This window comes from Ovis canadensis, chromosome 7 (genome assembly GCF_042477335.2).
Source record: "Ovis canadensis isolate MfBH-ARS-UI-01 breed Bighorn chromosome 7, ARS-UI_OviCan_v2, whole genome shotgun sequence".
NCBI classification, from domain to species: domain Eukaryota; kingdom Metazoa; phylum Chordata; class Mammalia; order Artiodactyla; family Bovidae; genus Ovis; species Ovis canadensis.
Window position 1 is genome coordinate 58,581,022 of NC_091251.1, and position 13,897 is coordinate 58,594,918.

Sequence of the window (13,897 nt, forward strand, 5' to 3'; positions counted from 1 at the left end):
GGGACGGGGGAGCCTGGTGGGCTGCTGTCTATGGGGTCGCACAGAGTCGGACATGACTGAAGTGACGTAGCAGCAGCAGCAGCAATGCCCAGGATACTTGTGTTTGGAGACTTGTGATTAATTGTCTTTGAAATTTGGTTACTTTTGTTTTAAAATTTCCACAGATGTTACGGGTGAGATGCTTCTAGCACTGAAAGATATTGTAATATTTATTAGGTATCTCATACGTAGCAGTTGTTACCTTTGGAGCTTCCCTGGTGGTCCAGTGGTTAAGCTTCTGCGCTTCCAGTGCAGGGAGAGCTGCTTTGACCCCTGGTTGGGGAACTGAGACCTAACATGCCACATGGCACAGCCAAAACAATTTTTAAAATCTATTAAAAACCAAGTTGTAACTTTATATATGTCTAATAGCAATTTTATCTGTTCTCTATCTTGGTAGTATATTATTGAATTTAAATAACACTGAATTTGTGCATTCGGATTAGATTAAAAGTGTTGTATTTCCCACCAGGAATGGATGCCTCTGTCTCTGTGAGGCCAAAGCAGACTGACATGTTTGCCAGACTTAAGGATATCATCGTTATGAATGTTGATTTAACATCCATTCACAAAAAGGTAATTTAGAAAATATGTTTCAGTATTGAAATTTATTTTTGTTTTTCTGTGTCTGGAGATGTCTTTAGTCATTTGTTCAGTGTATATGTAGTATCTTTCATGTGTCAGGCAGTTTGTTGGGAATTGGCCATGAATATGGTCATTGTCTGCTATCCCATTGTATATAGACTAGATGATGTGTTAAAGTTATTTTTGACCAATTAAGTGATTGGTATCTCCATTGATAAACCTTTTTCTTATAGGTTTAGGAAAATGTTATTGTCAAGTTAAATGCTTTTAACTAGTATTTTGTTGAAGCTTGGATACAAATGATGCTTCTTTATATGTCAAGGACTCTGTAATAAGAAACCTTATAATACAGTGATACAACTCTTTTGATGTAATAATGAGTTAATTTAATACTTCTAGGCTGTCTCTATTTTGGGAGATGAAGTCTTTAGGTTCGAAATGACTCTTTATCCAGATGCCACAGAAGGAAAGGCCTATGCTGATATGTCTAAAGTAGATGGCAAACTTAGTCTCAAAGTGGGTTGTGTTCAGATTGTATATGTTCATAAATTCTTCATGTCTCTTTTGGTAAGTTTATTTTAAAAATATATTTGTTTCTCATTGAAGCCTAAATATCTTTGCCTGTGTATCTGAATCTAGCTAGTCAGAATCTTTACTAAATAGGCTTGTGTGATAAACTCCCAAATGCTGAATAATTATTACAGTTATCATTAAGTGAAGTGAAGTTGCTCAGTCACGTCCGACCCTTTGCAGCCCCGTGGGCTGTAGCCTACCAGGCTCCTCCATCCATGGGATTTTCAGGTTATCATTGGTTTGAACCAACTACGAAGGATCATTCTTTAACTTTAACATAGTTACATAGTTTGAAAATACTTTCTGATGTTTCAGTTACAGCTTTTCAGTTTTAGTTGTTTTGAGAGATATCGTTAAAAGATGTTTAGCTAAAAGAATGCTTTAAGGAGATCATTAGGCATTGGAAGGGCTAATACTGGAACTGACAGCTTTGATTATAATTAGCATCAACAAGGCCATAGAATTCTTTTAATTATTTATTTCCACATAAGTTTCATGGAGTGAAGAGTTTAATTTGCCTATGCCATTCTTTTAGCAGGACTGTTAATCAAAGCTTTCAAATCACACATTTCTGTGTAAACCATCATGTTTTATTTTTCTGAAAAGTAATTTATTTGGAGGGGGGTTAGTTAAATAAGCAACTAAATAAGCCATCTGTTTTATTAATGGATGTGCATCAAGAATACACTTCCACTTCTTTTCTCTACTGGGAAAAGTCTTTCTGTTTTTAGTTGAAATTGAGATGAATGGTATCTTACTCTAAATAAATAATTTTTGATTCTTGTTAGTGATAGCAAGATTGTAAACAGTTAAGCACCTTTGGTCATGTTGAAGTACACTTACGAAAAGAATCTTCAGAAATAACCAGGCAAAACCTTAGTTTCTAAACTTTAGTTTCATAGACTTTATTCCTATGACCTAGAGGTACAGATTCAAAGCTACTTTGGGAGTCATAAAGCTTTCTTCTCCATCTTTTTATGTAAATTTTGGTTAAAACGGCCAACATTCATGAGTAAAAGGGAGGTTTTAAATGAGTAAAAGGGAGGTTTTAAATGAGTGAAAGGGAGGTTTCCTGTCGATGTATGGCAAAAACCACCACAATATTGTAATTAGCCTCTAATTTAAATAAATAAAATTTTAAAATATGAAACAAACAAAAACATGTAAAGCATTTAGTAAGTCCTCAATAAACATTGTTATTTTCACACCCACACAAAAGAATTGCTACCAAAATTTGTAAATAAACAAATAATTCTGAAATACATAAGATGAAGGGACTCTTGTTCGTGTTAATATCTCAGAGTTTATCTTTCTAAACTTTATTTCATGTACACAGTCGTAAATAACATCTCCTTTACATCACCTCTTTTACTTAGCTTCTCTTTTTTAAAGTTTTTCCTTTAAGAAATAAATCCCTGTTTTTGGGGAAACTCTAAATTACCAGTATTTTCCCACAGAACTTCCTCAACAATTTTCAAACTGCCAAAGAAGCTTTGAGCTCAGCTACGGCCCAGGCTGCAGAAAGAGCTGCCTCCAGCATGAAAGACTTGGCCGAAAAGAGTTTCCGCCTTTTGATGGATATCAACTTGAAAGCACCAGTTATTATCATTCCTCAGTCTTCAGTATCACCTAATGCTATTATAGCAGATCTGGGTTTAATCACAGTTGAAAACCATTTTAATGTAGTTTCTAGGGGACATCATTCTCTACCCCCCGTCATTGATAAAATGGACATCCAACTCACTCAGCTAAAGCTGTCCAGGTATAAATATATAATCCAATTACATATTGTTTAGTTGCTAAGTTGTGTCCGACTCTTATTCCATCCCATGGCTATAGCCCGCCAGGCTCCTCTCTTCGTGGGATTTCCCAGGCAAGGATACTGGAGTGGGTTGCCATTTCTTTCTCCAGGGAATCTTCCCTACCCAGGAGTTACCTGCATGGCTTGCATTTTAGGTGGATTCTTTACCACTGAGCCACCAGAGAAGCCCCAACCATGTATTACTTACTAGAAATAGAATTTTCATAGAATCATTGCCAGGGTAAAATACTCTAGTGATTCTTAGTTCATATTCTTTATTTCTTCTAATCATAAAACTTTGACCATTGGTTTTTGGTTAGTGGTTGACAGTGATGGACCTCATAGAATATATACTTTGTCTTACTAAATTTGTGATGTGTTTTTTTAATCTATAAAAATTCCCTATTATAAGATTATGGTTAATACTTAATTTAGATATTTATTTATTTGCTTTGCCCATAGCTGTACATGGACAAAGGCTTCTTAAAAATGTAATACAATTTAAGATTTATTTCTCATTTCCAAAGCATGTCACATTTAGGAATTCTCAGTAAGATATCTAATGGATAATCAAATCAAAATGGGGAAGTGTTGGCTCTGTTGGATGACAAGAATGAATTATTTGGTGGTTCAAATATTTGTTGGCTGGCAGGCTAGAAATGACTATTACAATATGCTTGTTTAACTTCTAGGTTTGGTGAGCTTTTCCTTTTGAGTTTGGAGAAGTACTGATAGCATAAACCTAAGGGCTTAGTACAGCACCACTTTCTTTGTCCTTCAGAGATGTTTTAAGAGGATGTAACATTTGTTTGTGTGACATTGGTTAGTAGCTATTATTAGTCTTTGGGAAAGATGGTAAATAGTGCAGTAGTCATACTCAAGCAGTTTGTTTCTTTGGAATCAGCATTGCATGGGCTTTTTTTTATGTAGCTCTGCTTTATAAACTTATTCTGATTGATTTGTGACAAGAAGCATGTTCTAAAAGAATTCTGATAGCCGCCTTTAGTGTTTGGAAAAATGCTGTGTGGAAACTGGTACACATATGATTGATAGTCTTCATTTTAAAATCAGTATATTTTAGAAATATAAAATAAATTCTTAATCATCTTTCAGAACAATTTTGCAGGCTGACCCACCACAGCATGACATTGAAATTTTAAAACCAGTCAACATGCTTTTATACATACAGCGAAATTTAGCAGCATCATGGTACGTGCAAATTCCAGGAATGGAGATAAAAGGAAAGCTAAAACCTATGCAGGTAGGTTTATGTATAAAATAATTGCTCGCTGGCTGGACTTTTATCATTGATCACAGTGTAGTTCTAGTGTACATCAGAAGTGATAAAATGTTTAAAAGGGAATGCTTTGTTAACTGAAAATGAAGGTGTTGTAATTTTTCACACTTTTCTTTATTTCTTATTAGTTGGATATTTGTTGAAGCTAGCAAGAAACTCTGAGGTTGAAAGCTAGGGAGTCTACTGAGATTATTGTTAGTAATTTTAGAAGATTCTGTTCAAGTTTTAAGGTAAATTATAAAAGAAAAGTGATATTTTAAATTTTATTTAAAAATTTTTTTGACCATGCTACATGGCATGTGGGATCCTAGTTCCCCAGCCAAGGACTGAATCTGTGCCCCCTGCATTGGAAGTATAGAATCTTAAGTATAGAACCTCCAGGCAAGTCCCTGTAAAATGATATTTAGCTACCACATCCAAAGCACCTTAAATAGTATTTTTACTGTATAGAAACACTCTTTTAATTAGAAAAGCAGACATTTTCAGTAGGTGAGTATGTTTCGTTGGTAAGCATATAAACAGGAGTATTTTTAATATTGTAGTTAGCAGGTCGTAGGTAGGCTCACAGGAAGAGATGATACTGGTCAAAGATGGTCACCAAAGTGTAGGAACCTTGGGATTCTTGTGTGCCTGTGTGTGAAACTGCTGAAGCCAAGCAGTACGAGATAGGGAAAGAGGGAGTGACTAAACAAAATGTGTGGAAGATGAGTGAAAATTCGGTAGTGTAGTGGGTTTTGATATCTGTGACTATTTCAGAGTTAGTTCTAAGATAAAGCAAGAAGGGTCAAAGGACCTGAGTTCTACTGGTGAGGATGTTAAAATTGAGGCTTGTTGTAGGAATGAGAGATCCCTGTCCGCAGTATGAATAAATACATAAAGAAGAGCATCTGTTTATTGAGAGTATTGACTTTTCTATTCTAGGACATAGTACTGTTCTCTTAAATTCTCCCTTGCTCAGATTAGATCCCAGAAGTAACATTGGATCCTTTTCCAGTACTAGGAGGTGGTGAAGTTAGCTGTTCTTTGGGAAGCTCTGATATCTCAGTTGGTAGCACAAGTGGGAATGAATATAGAAAGAAGTTCTGGGGAGTTAAAGTGATAGCTGTTTTCTAAGGACTGGGACTTGGAGCAAATAAGAAATCCCTGGTTGTCATCTCATGCTAAAATATGGCCACACTTTCATTTAGGCTGGGAATCAGGTGTTGTCCTTGGTGATAGGGGCACAATTTGAGGGGCATGGGATACTGTGGTGTTCAGAAGAAAAGGTACTGTGAATGCGCCTGTTTGGATTGACTTTAGGTACTTCAAAAAGACCTTTTAGACCACGATTGCTAGGTGTAGGTTATCACTGTTATTTAGTTGCTAAGTCGTGTGTGACTCTTGCAACGCTATGGATTGTAGCCCATCTGGCTCCTCTGTCCATGGGATTTCCCTGGCAAGAATACTGGATTGGGTTGCCATTTCCTTCTCCAGGGGATCTTCCTGACCCAGGGATCGAACCTGAATCTCCTGCATTGGCAGGCAAATTCTTCACCTCTGAGCCACCAGGGAAGCTGCAATATGTGTAGGGGAAATGCACAAAAGATGGGAGGATAATGGGTCTTAGCAGCCAGTAGCATCTTTGTTTATTCTAGCAGCTTCATGTTGTTCTGCAGCCACTGATGAGGAAGATGATATTATTCCTATTTTAAAGATTAAGAAAGAAACTTAGCCAACAGCACAGCTTGAGAGTGGTATAGTTGACACATATCTACGTGACTCAAAATCTCTTGCTTTTTTTTTTTTTTCCTTTTTGTCACATATCCCATTTTTGTAAAGGTTGGAGATTAGCAGGATGCTCATCTTGGCCTGTGTTTTGACTTTTAACAGTTCCGTGCAGATGCGTTTGTTACTGTTCTAGGAGGCATCATCTTGATAGGTTAAATGATTTAAGTATATGCAGACGCACATCTACTGAGAATAAGACTACACTGCAGGAGCGCATCTTTTTCCTTCTTGATGGAGACTGGAAACAGAACAGCATTCTTCCTATTTTGAGTTTTGGGGAGAGTAAACAATGTGGAGGACGCCAGTACTGGATAAGAAGAGATAGAAGCAGAATGGAGATGAGGAGCTAGGGAGAGGGGAGAGGAACGCAGGTCCAGAACAGAATGAGTTACAGTAACAGTTAAGGGAGCAGGAGGGGCGTACTGGAAGCAGGTACTTGGATGTGAGTGGAGGCAAAAATGTGTTTACACATAGGAGTAATGTCTAATACTATACAAGATAAAATACTTTCATCCTGCTATTTATGGTCCCAACTCGCTTGTTTTTTTTAGTTAGATGAACAGTTAATTTGACAGACCGTAAGTTAAGACATAGATATTTTGCATCATTTATTGTTTTATATTAACAGTAAATTGTTGGTTTCTAGGTTGCTCTCAGTAGAGACGACTTAACAGTTTTAATGAAAATTTTGCTAGAGAATCTTGGAGAAGCTTCTTCACAGCCAAGCCCTACGCAGTCTACCCAGGAGGCTGTGAGAGTCAGACAAGACATTTCCAGCAGACCTGACCACTTCAAAGGTATAAATTGATGGAGATTTTTGCTTTGATTGTTGAGAAGAATTAGATGTTAATGCCATATTTATATTTAGTGGTTTTTTTAATTGTCCAGTGTAATGTGGTATGAACTGATCCAATGCTGTATTATTTACTGTGGAAGATCAGAAGGGGCTGAGACTGTCTTGAAGCTCCCAGGGGAAGGAAGTGGGCTCATTACTCTAAAGGGAGGGCCCACCTCTTGTTGCCTGCATGATGCATGCTTGCCTTTTATTTGTGAAAGTTGAATTTGCCCAATTCAAGGGGCATTGAGGTAGTATCACTACGAACAAAGCTAGTGGAGGTGATGGAATTCCATTTGAGCTATTTCAGATCCTAAAAGCTGATGCTGTGAAAGTGCTGCACTCAGTATGTCAGCAAATTTGGAAAACTCAGCAGTGGCCACAGGACTAGAAAAGGTCAGTTTTCATTCCAATCCCAAAGAAAGGCAATGCCAAAGAATGCTCAAACTACTGCACAGTTGCACTCATCTCACATGCTAGTAAAGTAATGCTCAAAATTCTCCAAGCCAGGCTTTAGTAATACGTGAACTATGAACTCCATGATGTTCAAGCTGATTTTCGAAAAGGCAGAGGAACCAGAGATCAAATTGCCAACATCCGCTGGATCATTGAAAAAGCAAGAGAGTTCCAGAAAAACATCTATTTCTGCTTTATTGACTATGCCAAAGCCTTTGACTGTGTGGATCACAATAAATTGGGGAAAATTCTGAAAGAGATGGGAATACCAGACCACCTGACCTGCCTCTTGAGAAACCTGTATGCAGGTCAGGAAGCAGCAGTTAGAACTAGACATGGAACAACAGACTGGTTCCAAATAGGAAAAGGAGTACGTCAAGGCTGTATATTGTCACCCTGCTTATTTAACTTATATGTAGAGTACATCGTGAGAAACACTGGGCTGGAAAAAGCACAGGCTGGAATCAAGATTGCTGGGAGAAATATCAATAACATCAGATATGCAGATGACACCACCCTTATGGCAGAAAGTGAAGAAAAACTAAAGAGCCTCTTGATGAACGTGAAAGAGGAGAGTGAAAAAGTTGGCTTAAGGCTCCACATTCAGAAAATGAAGATCATGGTATCTGGTCCCATTGCTTCATGGCAAATTGATGGGGAAACAGTGGAAACAGTGGCTGACTTTAATTTTTGGGGCTCCAGAATCACTGCAGATGATGATTGCAGCCATGAAATTACAAGACGCTTACTCCTTGGAAGGAAAGTTATGACCAACCTAGAAAGCATGTTAAAAGCAGAGACATTACTTTGTCAACAAAGGTCTGTCTAGTCAAGGCTATGGTTTTTCCAGTGATCATGTATGGATGTGAGAGTTAGACTGTAAAGAAAGCTGAGTGCAGAAGAATTGATGCTATTGAACGTTGGTGTTGGAGAAGACTCTTGAAAGTCCCTTGGACTGCAAGGAGATCCAACCAGTCCATGTTAAAGGAGATGAGTCCTGGGTGTTCATTGGAAGGACTGATGTTGAAGCTGAAACTCCAATACTTTGGCCACCTGATGCTGGGAAAGATCGAGGGTAGGGGACGACAGAGGATGACATGGTTGGATGGCATCACCGACTCGATGGACATGGGTTTGGGTGGACTCCGGGAGTTGGTGATGGACAGGGAGGCCTGGTGTGCTGCGGTTCATCCGGTCGCAAAGAGTCGGACACGACTGAGTGACTGCAATGAACTGCTCTGAACTGAGGTAGTATACTTTGAGAGAAAAAGCAAAGTAGGGATGCAGCACAGTAAGATCCCAAAATAATTAAGAGAGAAAAGGAACTGGTGTCATACTCAGATGACTGGTCCATGAAATAGGAAGATATTCTTATTCAGTAACAGCTTTGCTTATCTGTCTTCACTGGGGAGTGATATAGTCAGATACATAAGGGAATTTTCTAGATTTTTAAAATTGTTATCTTTCAAAGGCACTGAACCTTTTAAATTCAGCCATTTTTAAAAGACAATTTTTCTAACATACAAGGTTCCTTTTTCCTTTCTTGGCCAAGTATATAGAATAATTTTATAATTTCATTGTTTTTCATCATTTAAAATTGTTATGTGAATATCATGTTTTATTTTAGACTGTGAATAAATTAGTATTTTCATGGCTAAAGTGAGATGGAGTATTCCTTGTCCATTTAATAAAGGACCCCAGACTGCTGTGCTTTTATCATGCTAAAGTCATTGACTGTTAGTTATGGCAGCAGTCAGTTAAGCTGCCAGTAAGTATACTAAGCCAGCAGTGCTTCTCCTGTAGTTAGGTCTGGTGTGTTTTGAAGTCATAAACAAATGCCTAGAGCAGTGTGCAAAATAAGGTTTTTGGTTGAGGATACTTATGAGCATATGAATTTAGTGAGTCCTCCCTGCATCTCTCCCCAGGCTGAGTTCATGCCGCCGTGCAGACAAATGCTAGATAAGTAGGCTGTTGCTGTAGTTAGACAGGAACTGTGTACTGTATGGATGAATAAACTGTGGCAGACAAGCTTTATGTGGTTAACAATCTCACTATATTCAGCTCTGGTCAGTTTGTGTCCCTGGTTCAAGCTGTATAGTTACTGTGGTACTTGGGAAAACAAAAAAAGTTCTGATGGAAAAACTACAGAGATAATGAAGATGGGAATGTAACTTATTTTCGGGAAAGGTAAAGGGAAAAAGCCTGGCATTTTCCGCCTTGGAGAAGCCTTAATGTAGTTAAAGTTATGCTGTGTTTGCTCTTGCAGTAACATGTAAGAATAGACTTTCCTATAAATGACCAAAAGAATAGAATCCATCTCCAAAAGAGACCGCAGAATCACTTTGTAAGCAGGATTGAAAGCGTTATGTATTCTTTGTCTAAAAAGTTTCTGTCTAAAGGTGAGGGATAAGACTGCATTACTTCTTGAAGTATCTTTCACCTCAAAATACCAGAGACTCCCTGTCCCACATTATATTTGAGGGCTCTTCAACTCTGCTTTGGAGTTATATTCTGTTCTATCAAAGGGAATGGATTGGATGACATAGGTAATTAAAGATAGTGAGACGTGAACTACACTAGCAGAGGACCTTTTACTGACAAGCTGTCTGTTCTTGGACAAAGTATTTTACTTTTCTCTGCCTCCAATTTCATAATCTCTTGGGAATGGCCTGTAACCAGTTAAGGGAAATGCTTTAATAATTATAAACTACAATGAAGTAGACTTGCGTTTGTAGGGCTTTTTAAAAAAAGTTGTCTTACTAGTCTTTGCCAGGCCGTCTTTTTATTTTTAATGTAGATAGTCTGTGTACATTTTTCCCTGTACTAAATATTTATGGAATATATTGCCATTTTTGTTCCTTGTTTCATCATGATTTAAATAATTCTTGAAAGCATCATATAAATTTAGAATAATAAATTATTATCCTAGCTTTCAAAATATGTATAAAGTCATATACATACTTAAAAGCTTACTAATCTTCATATTTATGTTTGAACCATCAGAACAAGAAGATGTGACAGACTCAAAGCTTGCTTTGGACCAGAGTGTCACTCTCCAGTTTGACTTTCACTTTGAATCTCTTTCTATTGTACTGTATAACAATGATACCAGCCAGGTATGTAGTTAAAGTCTATATCTAGGAGAAAGTCCTTAGCTCTTGGTATTCAATTTTAGAATATTATCATTTTTTTGGATGTGATTTTTCTTCTCAAGATTGATGTCTGTTAAATTCTGTTTGGCCTACAGAGTATGCATTGGTCTTGTTTTCTGTTTGCACTTAGTGTTTTTAATCTTTTTAGGCTTAGGAAAACTTTTTACTTTTTTCCAAGTAATATCAGTGCTAAAATATTTAGACCTAGCTCTAGGAGAAATATTTTATATGTGGATAATTAGCTATATGTACAGTTTCATTACATAGTTACATATATGTACATATTCAACTATTTAAGGAAAATAATTTAGTGGCTTTGGAACCTTAGAGGGTTATTTTAAAATTTATGATTATCCATGATATATAAGCATTAATTATGTTTTTCTTCAATAAACTTTTTATTTAGTAGATAATATGGTAAGGATACTGATGAGTGAATTGAGGAACCAAGGTCTAGTGCCATTATGATTTGAACCACATAATGTGTCATTGATATTTTTTTCAGGAGCTTTTTTATATAATGTCTTCTAACAAATGCTTTTTATTATGTCAGTAATTAATATAATAATATTCATGCATGTAATATAATAATACCCATAGTAATAACCTATTGTAAGTATTATATCTATTGTTTATGTCCATGTATATGTTTTGTTATGTTTTATATTGTTTTCTAAGAGTTATACACTATTCATATGTTATTATTTTCGGACCTTGAGCAATTATCTGTAATTTGTGCAATAGACAACATTAATTTTTTTTTTTCAAAATTTTTTGAAGTATAGTTGATTTACCATGTTGTATTCATTTCTGCTATATAGCATAGTGATTCAGTTATACATATATATATTCATTTTTTATATTCTTTTGCATTATGCTGTATCATGAGATACAGCATAATGAATATAGTTCCCTGTGATAGACAGTAGGACCTTGTTGTTTATCCATCCTGTGTATAATAGTTTGCATCTACTCCTCCCAAACTCCCAATCCTTGGCAGCTACAAGTCTACTCTCTACATCTGTGAGTCTGTTTTTGTTTTGTAGATCCGTTCCTTTGTGTCACATTTTAAGATTCCACATGTAAGTGATATTATATGGCATTTGTCTTTCTGACTTTCTTCACTTAGTACGATAATCTCTGATTCCATCCATGTTGCTACAGAAGGCATTGTTTCATCCTTTTTATGGCTGAGTCATATTCCATTGTATATATGTACCATGTCTTCTTTATCCATTCAGTGGTTGTTTCCTTATCTTGGCTATTGTGAATAGTGCCGTATGAACATAGAGGTGCTTGTATCTTTTCAAATGTATTTCTGTCTGGCTATGTGCCTAGGCATGTGATTGCTAGATCATGTGGCAACTCTATTTTTAAATTTCTAAGGAACTTCCATAGTATTTTCCATAGTGGGTGCACCAGTTTATATTCCCACCAACAGTGCAGAAGGGTTTCCTTTTCTCCATACCCTCTCCAGCAGTTTGTTATTTCTAGATATTTTAATGATGGGCATTCTGACTGTTGTGAGGTGACATCCTTAATTTCTAATGTTTAATGTTAATGTTAATAAAAGATCAGGAAATGATGTAATGCAAAATGAACAATTAAATATATTCTTCATTTGGATTAAGGTACTATTATTCTACTGGCTGCCCAGCCTTACAATCTTGTTTTCTTTTACTTCCTTCTTTGTTGACATTCTTTATTCATTTGGACACCAAGTGCTGTCAGTTTGAGTGAACTTCTGTTCTTTCCTGGAAGTTCTCGCTGCTGCATTATCTGAGACTTCTTAGCTCACACAGTACTGCAGTGGCTTCCTTGCTTATTGTCATTCAACTTACACATTGGCACAGGTTCACGTTCCTCAATGTCATGTAGCCATTTACAGATTCCCATTCTACTTAGAAAACGTTCAGTGTTACATTATGTGAATTTTAACTTATTAAAAAAGAACATTCACTTTAGTTCAGTTCAGACCCCATGAATCGCAGCACGCCAGGCCTCCCTGTCCATCACCAACTCCCGGAGTTCACCCAAACCCATGTCGATCGAGTCAGGCATGCCATCCAACTGTCTCATCCTCTGTCGTCCCCTTCTCCTCCTGCCCTCAATCTTTCCCAGCATCAGGGTCCTTTCCAGTGAGTCAGCTCTCTGCATCAGGTGGCCAAAGTATTGGAGTTTCAGCTTCAACATCAGTCCTTCCAATGAATATTCAGGACTGATTTCCTCTAGGATGGACTGGTTGGATCTTCTTGCAGTCCAAGGGACTTTCAAGAGTCTTCTCCAACACCACAGTTAAAAGCATCAATTCTTCAGCGCTCAGCTTTCTTTATACTCCAGCTCTCACATCCATACATGACCACTGGAAAAACCATAGCCTTGACTAGACAGACCTTTGTTGGCAAAGTAACGTCTCTGCTTCTTAATATGTTAAGTTCGTCATAAATTTTCTTCCAAGGAGTAAGCGTCTTTTAATTTCATGGCTGCAATCACCGTCTGCAGTGATTTTGGAGCCCAGAAAAATAAAGTCAGCCACTGTTTCCACTGTTTCCCCATCTATTTGCCATGAAGTGATGGGACCAGATGCCATGATCTTCATTTTCTGAATGTTGAGCTTTAAGCCAACTTTTTCACTCTCCTCTTTCACTTTCATCAAGAGGTTCTTTAGTTCTTCACTTTCTGCCATAAGGGTGGTATCATCTGCATATCTGAAGTTACTGATATTTCTCCCAGCAGTCTTGATTCCAGCCTGTGCTTCCTCCAGCCCAGCGTTTCTCATGATGTACTCTGCATATAAGTTAAATAAGCAGGGTGACAATATACAGCCTTAACGTACTCAGTGCCTCCAAATTGTCTACATCAGTAACTGTACCAGAAACTCTTATTATATTGTGATTAGTAGATGTGTCATTGGTTATTTCTATTAATAGTTACTAATCACAAGTTTGTGAATTATCTGTATTTTTATAAATTAAAGGCATTGCAAGTTTCCAATAATAATTTCATCCTGACCCATTTGCATGCACTGTACTCTTTTGAGTAAGTGAAGATAGGCAGTTACAACCACGGTGCCAAGAATTGCCCGTCAGCGGCACCCTTATAGCAATACACTCACTGGTCTGTAGTGAGCAGTTACTGCTAAACTGAAAATCCTACTTCCCCAAAGATTTTCTCTGTGTGTGTGTGTGTGTTGTTTTTTTTTTGCTTGGTTCGTTGGATTTTGTTCTTTTAGTGTCTTAGCACAGAAATTTGAGCTATGTGTTATGGTGGAATACATATTGAGGTCGTTTTTCCTTAAAGTTTAAATCTTGAGGATTTGAGACCACACTTAGGCCTCCACGTTTCTTTGCAGACTTCTTTCCCTACTTTTCTTTTATTGAAATATTCAGGCC

The 13,897-nt window shown here is 37.2% G+C and overlaps 1 protein-coding gene across 1 annotated transcript in view; it reads left to right on the forward strand.

The window, feature by feature from the left end:
* VPS13C (vacuolar protein sorting 13 homolog C) overlaps nt 1-13,897 on the forward strand; it is a 181,617-nt gene that overhangs the window by 104,478 nt on the left and 63,242 nt on the right. The window contains exons 42-47 of the mRNA XM_069596314.1: nt 512-615; nt 1,024-1,191; nt 2,655-2,959; nt 4,112-4,259; nt 6,709-6,859; nt 10,357-10,469. Of these exons, the coding sequence (XP_069452415.1) occupies nt 512-615; nt 1,024-1,191; nt 2,655-2,959; nt 4,112-4,259; nt 6,709-6,859; nt 10,357-10,469 (989 nt within the window). The remainder of the gene's footprint in view (nt 1-511; nt 616-1,023; nt 1,192-2,654; nt 2,960-4,111; nt 4,260-6,708; nt 6,860-10,356; nt 10,470-13,897) is intronic.